The sequence below is a fragment of the Diaphorina citri genome, unplaced genomic scaffold (assembly GCF_000475195.1).
Source record: "Diaphorina citri unplaced genomic scaffold, Diaci psyllid genome assembly version 1.1 scaffold123, whole genome shotgun sequence".
Classification (NCBI taxonomy): Eukaryota; Metazoa; Arthropoda; class Insecta; order Hemiptera; family Psyllidae; genus Diaphorina; species Diaphorina citri.
Genome location: NW_007377560.1, coordinates 178257 through 187454, shown reverse-complemented (window position 1 = coordinate 187454; position 9198 = coordinate 178257). Strand labels below are relative to the sequence as shown.

The following is a 9198-nucleotide window of genomic DNA, read 5'->3' as shown; positions in this document are numbered from 1 at the left end:
TTTAAAACACCCTTAAAAAAAAAAAAAAAAAAAAAAAAAAAAAAAAAAACTGATAATGGAATTTGCGTAGCAGCAGCAGCAGCTGTATATGAAAACTTTTTTAATTATTAATATTAAAAAAATGTCTTCGCAAGAAGTTTTTTTTTTTTTAATTTAGGTAAGTAATAAAAAGAGACATTGTTTATTCTCCATTAAAATTAAAAGTCACCCCAGATACCCACACTTCCGCAGTGCTGTTCTTGTTTCAAAATATCTCACTATCCTGTTTCATTATTCTTGGAGACGCTAAAAGAAAACATGAAAGAAAGAAAATCATGTTCATTATAAAATGAATATTATCTACCTGATAAATTAAACTGGGCTTAGCAGAACAAATAGACAAAGCGAATGACATACCGGTATGTCTGTATGATTATAATGAGTGTATGTCTGTATGTAGAAAAGTGCTGTATACAGTGTAGTGTGTTCATAAAGTCCCCCCACCTTAATTTTTGAACGGATGAATTTAGAAACCTGAAATTTTGTATACAAGCCTATATTTACTTCTAGTTTCTTATAGGCCAAAGACTTTATGAACAGACTGTATGGAAAACGAATATGATTTAACTGTGGATACAGGGTGATATGATTTAACTGTGGATACAGGGTGATATGATTTAACTGTGGATACAGGGTGGTATGATTTAACTGTGGATACAGGGTGGTATGATTTAACTGTGGATACAGGGTGTTATGATTTAACTGTGGATACAGGGTGTTATGATTTAACTGTGGATACAGGGAAAGGATCCCCTATTCTTCACCATCCCTGTAAGTACTTCTGTACTTTTAGGGACCATAACTTCTTCTTATTATGTAAGGTATTCTTGAATAGTGATTTTATATATTCTTTTCGTTCTTATTGACTATTCTTTTAAGCTCCTTCTTTTGTTTCCAAAGAGTTTCGTATCCGGAGGATTGCGGAGAAGTTCCATGAATCACATGAGTACTGTTAAAGTTAGACTGTAAAGGGGTTAGAATACTGGGTATGACTGTGGCATCACCGGCCGATTTTCAATTAGGTACTTCGTTCAAGATATGTTAGCGCACTTTGGTGAACCCTATAGTAAATTGATCACATGATAGATTTAGACAAAGAATAATTTTCTCATCACGATATACATATGATAAAGGTGATGGTGATGGAACTATTTTGCTATTGGCGTCAGGGAAAATCTGAGCTCCCCAACACAACAACTGAATACACAATACATATAATTATTATTGTTATGCGATACAGAGGCACGGTTCTGGGTAGTAAAGGAGTAAAAAAGGATGAGAACACCAAGATTGTGGTCAGAAGAAAAAGGTCCAAATTTTATTAGAATTGGACAAACCGTTCAGGAGTTGTGGAGAAACAAATTGTTTCTGGCCCATGACCATTCACTATATCTAGTAGACCTGACAAGTAGGGTATTGAATGTTTTTAAAGTTAAGAAACAATGCTTGAGCTGTATCTGAGATACGCAACTTCATTTTAAGACATTAGACTACTACAGTTCTGTTATGTAGTTACGTACTTATGAATCGCAAGAATCTTATGAAACACATCATGAGTCAGACATTCATTTCACTCATTCTTTTTCCCCTCAATGGATGTTGATTCATTCATAAGATTCCTCATACTTGGAAATATCCTGCGGACTATAGCTGAGCAAATGGTCTGATTTCACTATTAGGCCGACCTGTACAGGTGCGCCTGTCAGGTTTACCTAATAGTGTATGGCAGCAATAATAATAAGGCTCTCAGGCGACCTGTCAGGTTTACCTGATAGTGAATGGCCGGGCTTTATCTACTATCGGTCAGACTTGGGTCTGATTTCAACTCCTATACAGGATCGGGGTCAGACAGAAGATACTCCACCTATGTTGGGTTCTGCACTGACACAGGCGACATTATCAGTGTATTGCAAATTCAGGGTATAATATACAGTCTGATATCATACAATGCGTCCCATATAATCTAACAGCTGTGTTTACACTAGCTTCCACCATCTCGTTGGATAGAATCTCTCTACTAATCTAGTTCTATCAGTATAACACTCATTACGAGGTGAAACACTCTCGTTTCTAGAGATAATTGTTTTATGATTAATTTATTACAATTAAACAGTTATTAGATTTATTTGTGATCTTGGCGACCTGTTTTGAGCCTTGTTTCTGGGTGCTAATTAAAGATGTGGTGACTAAATTGAAGACATGTCAGGAAAAAGGTGTCCTTAGACGTTAGAAAGTGCTGATTATTTCTCCCTTTGTATTAGTGAAATAAAAAATCCGAGAGTTACCTAAATAATTGAATATTTAGACATTTCTTCAGGGTATAATATACAGTCTGATATCATACAATGCGTCCCATATAATCTAACAGCTGTGTTTACACTAGTTTCCACCATCTCGTTGCATAGAATCTCTCTACTAATCTAGTTCTATCAGTATAACACTCATTACGAGTTGAAACACTCTCCTTACTAGAGAGAGTTGTTTTGTAATTAATTTATTACAATTAAACAGTTATTAGAGTTACTTGTGATCTTGGCGACCTGTTTCTGGGTGCTAATTAAAGATGTGGTGACTAAATTGAAGACATGTCAGGAATAAGGTGTCCTTAGACGTTAGAAAGTGCTGATTATTTCTCTCCTTGTATTAGTGAAATAAAAAATCCGAGAGTTACCTAAATAATTGAATATTTAAAGAATTGTTGTTAAAGAATTGTTGAGTAAACGTGTGGAGATTCTGGAGATGAACATCTTTTACAGATCCACAAGAACACGTACCATCCAAATACATACCAAGCTCGACGTTTCTTAACTTCTCTGTTATTGCTAAAAAGTCAGTAGAGTTCATATCTTTGTTCTTACATACAAACAAGCTGTTGGAAGACAACCACCTTTTACTTAAAAAAATCTATTCAATTGAATATTGAATGTGAAGAACCATTATCTTAACTTTTACTTTGATAGATTTGTGCGATAAAAAAAGTACTTATTCATAGGAAGTAAGTAAACGGGAAATAAAAACGGTCTTTATTTTTCCCCCAAACAAAAAGCTTTTAAAAAGTTTCACCTAATCTTTTTATGTTTGAAGATTGCATTGTTCCTCTAACTTCCTCTTCCTGTAAGGAAGTTTTCTTAGGGTGAAAACTTCTGACGTTTACTTATTTTTAAATTTCCTAAAAAGTCGTGAATAATAGACCGGAAAATATCAAAGTTTCAATGTAAGAAAAATCTGGTGTGAACATCACACGACTTTCCTTATCCTATTGAATGGTGCTGATTTGGGTGTTCTGTTGTTACAATTACAATATATTTAACCGTTTAGTCAGTATAGCTGAAAACCGCAAAAAGCGGTCGAAACTTCAATGTAAGGGGAATCGGGGTAAACTTTGCACTCCACTGCTACAGTCAGTTCAAAAAGATCTTAGACAAGATTCCCCCACTATCTTTCATCCAAGAAAGATAAACCCAGGGTCTACAGTATGGAGAGTAACGAACCTACAGCCGGTCTATTAGCGTCTACACCACCCGGTACTACAGTGTTGCCATCATGCAACGTTGCCAGTTCACAAGGAGTGACGGTGGCGACCTCTGGGGGATCTACACCGACGTCGTACCCGCCAAAAAGCGGTCAAAATACCGCCAACCGCAGCACCTATCTCAACCAAGTTTCATTTCGCATCCTTGTCACATTTGTGAACTACATACCAAATTTCAAGTCTTTAGCTTATACCGTTCCCGAGATATTGGTAAATTCCAGCGAAAACCGCCAAAAAGAGGTAAAATGCCGCCAAGCGTTGCATTGAAAGATAAATCCAGGGTCTACAGTATGGAGAGTAACGAACCTACAGCCGGTCTATTAGCGTCTACACCACCCGGTACTACAGTGTTGTCATCATGCAACGTTGCCAGCGCACAAGGAGTGACAGTGGCGACCTCTGGTGGATCTACACCTACATCGCTATCATCCTCATTTGGAGCCACCTCTGCGCTTCTGAGCAAGAGTCTGAATTCTCTCAACGTATTGGATGTAAGATATTGTGTGGGGAGGTTCGTTCTCTTCTCTACGAAATTGGGATGGAAAACTAGAGATGAGGATAAACTCTTACCTGGAAGTGGTTAAGTCTATCAGAGCCCCGGAGATGATAGATGTTCAATTTACGGTTTACTGGAGACTGTTGGTCCGAGCTTATATATTATATTGGGAATTTGGGGAAAAGTGTATGGGAGAGGAGAGGTGCAGAGAGAGTGGGTACCTACAGGTTTTATACTACAAAAAGGGGCTACGCAGGGTGAAGCCCTTTTTCCAAGAAAGCCTTCGAGTGTATAAGCAACACATGTAAGGTACCACCTTCGTTACCTTCTCCCCCCTCTCTCTCTCTTTCTCTCTCCCTCTCTTTCCCTTTCTTTCTTCCTTCCTTCCTCTTTTGTTATTTCTATCTAAAAATGAAATTTCATTTTGAATGATGATTATGGTGTGTTTAAGAAACCAGTCATAAAAAAATGCTACTTGTCTGACCTATTTAGGAAGGGGTTTTTTTTTAATTTATTTATTTTATTTCATTTTTTTTTTTTACGGCAGGGTGTTTGACCCCCAGCTCAAATATTCCTCCTGTTTTTGCCTCAGGCCCTCAGGGATCTTTCCCTATGATCTGCTTTCGTTCCTACTCTCTTCTTCATTCCCTTTTCTACTCATTCTCCTCCTCTCTTTCCTTGTCGTACTTCTTCCATCATTCTTCTGACTTTCCCATCTCTTCTTCTCCGTCTATTAAATTTCTCCTCCTCCTCATCTGCTTCTCTGCCTCTTTATTTTTCTCCTTCCTCTTCTTCTTCTTCTCCTCCTCCTCATATTCTATAAATACGACCCTGCTATCATGTCCGTCCTTCCTAAAATAAGAACCTTTGAATCTGACCACAATCATGTACAAAAGTGTACGAGCATACTCACCCATTTTCCCACTTCTTCATTCATTCATCCATCCATCCCTTCATCGGAAATATCAAAAGATGTCCCGAGAATAATTTCTTCGTCTTTCGACATGATGAATAAATTATTATGGGATCGAAGGAGTATCCAATGAGGAGTTCGGTCAAAAACGTAAACAATAACAAATAGTGAATTTGCATTTCCAATATTAAAATTGAAATTTTTCATAGTTATAATTATTTTTTCGTGGAAACAACTATAGATAAGGATTCAACGGAACCCAGACTTGCAAGGTAAAAGACGAGCCTACAGGGAAAACCAGAGATTTGAAAGATAAAAGAGGATAAAAAAGTCAAATCACCTAACTCTCCAAGGAGGTCAAGCAGCTGTGGACTGCAAAATCTGACCAACGAAAATAGTGAAGCTAAATTTCGAAAAATCGACCAACGACACAACATTAGTGTGAACAGACCCTACTACCAATATCAGAGGGAATTTTTTTCAAATAAAAATCCCACGGCCTGAAGGAGAAAAAAAAATCGATTATAAAGTCAAATATCGATTATCCAGCTTTGTTTACCTTTTTCTTATCAATCTTATCATATATCATTATTTTTTTATTTATTTTGTATTTTCCTTCTTTAATTTGCGAATAATCCAGCCTAGTTATGTTGGTTGTGAGTATCAACCTGACAGACAGCCTAGTTATGTTGGTTGTGAGTATCAACCTGACAGACAGCCTAGTTGGAGAGTTTCGGAGGTCACGGGTTCGATTCCTGCCAGGAACAACTTTATCCTAAACACATAGGGTTCGTTCTCGGAACCGAAGTGAACCGAACAGATAAGTTTTGTTCTCGGAAAGGCTGGCTTTCTCCTATCAAGTTTTCTTCGATTTCGGGACGATAAGACCTCCATTGTTACAGTTCCCCCTACAAAACCTCTTTGTTTTTTCTTCGTGTGATGAAAGCTATAATGGAGTTTTTGCAACCAAAATTAGAGTCGTGTTTTAAACCCTTCATCGTTATTTAACAAGTACTCGTTTCTGCGCGCTCTGCACATGCGCAGAAACGAGTTTTCGTCAAATAACATTCAAGAATTGAATTAACGGACGCTAATTTTAGTTCCAAAAACTATCTACTCAACATAACGATAACTATTTTCATATTCCAGTAACGTGAAAGACATAAACTCCGTGTTAGAAGTGACGGTATACGACGAGGATAAAGACCACAAGGTAGAGTTCCTGGGGAAGTTAGCCATACCTCTGCTCAGGATACGGAATGGGGAGAGGCGATGGTATGCTCTTAAGGATAAGAAGCTGACAGGAAGAGCCAAGGGCAACAATCCGCAGATCCTACTTGAGATGGATGTCGTGTGGAACCCGGTAATAATAATAATAATAATAATAATAATAAAATAGGCACAATGTCCTCAGATAGGGAGGGATAGAAGAGAAAATTACAAGAGTTTTCAGACTTCTGATTGGGAAAATATTTTCTGTTTTATTTTTTCTTCGTCGACTTTTTTCAATAAAAAAAAAAAAAATTCCATGTATTTCTAACAAAATGGAATCAAAAAGTCAAGATGACTAGATTATGAATTTCTGTAATTAACTTGCTCTTTTTAGATATACGAGTATTAATTACATGGAGAGAAAAATCTTCCTAAATCACAGATTTTCATTCACAGACCTTACACTCTAAAAACTAGATTTAATCCAGAGCATTTACTATATGATTTTTCAGTCTTACAATAGTTTGTCGTGGTCTCAAAAATTAGAAAATTTCATAAGTAATTCATATGAATGTACCATCTCCAAATACAAACATAAACATGCTCACTTGCACTAGCTACTCACATTTAACTTACTCTGACTTTAGCGTCCTTAATCAAGTTATTGAACGGATGGTGTGGAAAAAATTAAACTCGATTGATTCTGCATACGTAGGTGTATGTATTGGATTAAGACTTTGTAGCAAATCCTGACATATTCTTCTATCGGCCAATTCTTGAACCTGAAACAAAAAAAAGAGCATTCAACTATTAGTACACAGAATTTATATAAATATTATATTTAATGATTTTTCAGTCTTACAATAGTTTGTCGTGGTCTCAAAAATTAGAAAATTTCATAAGTAATTCATATCAATGTACCATCTCCAAATACAAACATAAACATGCTCACTTGCACTAGCTACTCACATATAACTTACTCTGACTTTAGCGTCCTTAATCAAGTCGTTATTGAACGGATGGTGTGGAAAAAATTAAACTCGATTGATTCTGCATACGTAGGTGTATGTATTGGATTAAGACTTTGTAGCAAATCGTGACATAATCTTCTATCGGCCAATTCTTGAACCTGAAACAAAAAACGAGCATTCATCTATTAGTACACATGATTAATATAAATATTATATTTAATTATTATTTTTTTTATTATTATTACAAACAATAATCAAAAGGTAGCTAGAGCTTGAGGATTTTTTTTTCTTTCTAAAATGTCCTTTCCTTCGTTTTTCAGATTCGCGCGTGTATTCGTACTTTGAATCCGAAAGAAGAAAAATACATGCAAACCGAAGGCAAATTCAAACGCCAAGTGTTCGTACGAAATGTTATGAGACTGAAAGTAATTGTGATGTGGTTCTATGATATAGGAATATTTCTACAGTAAGTATGACATATGAATAACTAACTAAATAAATATGGTTTCTTTAAATTAAATTGAACCCAAGGGCAAGGTAAACCTAAACCTTTAACAAATGGAGTGCGCCTGAAGGCATTACCCGGGACAGAGGCTTTTCCAGGTGGGACATTAAAAAAAAAATGCGGGATATACCGGGAAATACGGGACAATTGGCAACCCTACCGCTGACTGACCGAAAACATTACTCATTTGCTTCTTATCCTAAACGGAATACTATGCCAAGGAGCACCATAAAAGGAAAAGTATGTATTCTAAATTTCCTGTCATTTGCTTCTGTTACAGAGACTGTTTCGAATGGGAATCCACACTGAAAAGTTTGATAGCGGTCATCCTGTTCATAATACTATGCTATTATTTTGAACCATACATGGTACCCATCGCTCTACTGCTGATTTTCCTCAAAGGCTATGTGGTGAGTTGAAAGCTTTGAACGAAAGAAGTGAATTCCAAGTTTTAACCACTGCACGGCGATTTAGTCTCCTATGGTTTCTCCGTAAATTTTTAGTTCGTTTGTTTGACCATAACTTCCAAACGGTTTGTCTGATTTTGATTGAAATTTGGCAAACATGTTGAACACATTAAAGGAAATTCATTTATTAAACTATGGGTCCTATTAAAAAAAAATAATAGTAAAAAAAATAATAATAATAAATAAAAACTTCTTTTTTCCGTTGAAATTCGGACTCAATCGGTCTTTTTGGGGACTCGTTCCTTCTTTCTGAGTAAGTTCACCACATTATTGTTCCTTTTCTGATGGCAGGTACAAACACTTCTCTCGTCTCACTGGAGTTCAGACAGAGCTGAAGATGATGATAGTGGTGATGAGGAAGATGATGAAGATGATAAGGATAAAGAGGAGAAGAAAAGCCTCAAGGAGAAACTGCAAGCAATCCAGGAGGTGACGCAAATAGTGCAGAACTCCATAGGATTCATTGCCTCCCTGTGTGAGAGTGTGAAGAAGTAAGTCTTGGGATTGAGGAAGTAAAGATGAGAGTTTGAGGGTCATTTATTAACAAAAGCATCTCGATTCTGCAATATCTTTGCTAAGACAATGGTTTGAAGAATTTTTTTACCTCATTGAAGACAATGGTTTGAAGAATTTTATGTGACCTGCAAAAACTCTGGCAAAATTTGACGGTTTTGATTTTTTTATTTATTTATTTATTTTTTCTTTTTTTTTTTGTGAGAATTTCTTACATTTTTACTTTCCTTATCCTATAACTAGGAAGGAAAGTAATGCAATCATGGTCAGATTTTAGTGCCAAAACACGTTTTGAGGTCCCTAGAGCCTAAATACAAAGTTTCAGCCATTGGTCCGTGTGTGTGTCTGTAATTCTGTCTGTAAACAAAATATCTCGAGAACGGTAAGAGCTAGAGACTTGAAATTTGTCATGCAGCTGTCAAATGTAACAAGGATGCGACATGAAACTTTTGGTTAAGATCGGTGCAACGCTTGGCGGCTTTCGACCGCTTTTTGGTGGTTTTCAGCTTTACTGACAAAATGGTTAGAGGTATTGCAATGTGACAACCAC

General features: G+C 36.4%; 1 protein-coding gene and 1 long non-coding RNA gene across 2 annotated transcripts in view; both read left to right on the top strand.

The window, feature by feature from the left end:
- The window catches only part of LOC113465532 (multiple C2 and transmembrane domain-containing protein-like), a 56321-nt gene extending 47566 nt beyond the window's left edge, over nt 1–8755 (top strand). Inside the window, 5 exon segments of the mRNA XM_026820115.1 lie at nt 3793–4082; nt 6130–6343; nt 7484–7629; nt 7949–8078; nt 8427–8755. Coding sequence (XP_026675916.1) covers nt 3793–4082; nt 6130–6343; nt 7484–7629; nt 7949–8078; nt 8427–8630 — 984 coding nt within the window. The 3' untranslated portion in view covers nt 8631–8755.
- Nucleotides 2484–3233, top strand: LOC113465554. Its single transcript, XR_003390223.1, has 2 exons — nt 2484–2650; nt 3124–3233. It is a non-coding gene; the product is annotated as an uncharacterized LOC113465554 (long non-coding RNA).
- Nucleotides 8756–9198: the final 443 nt, after the last annotated feature.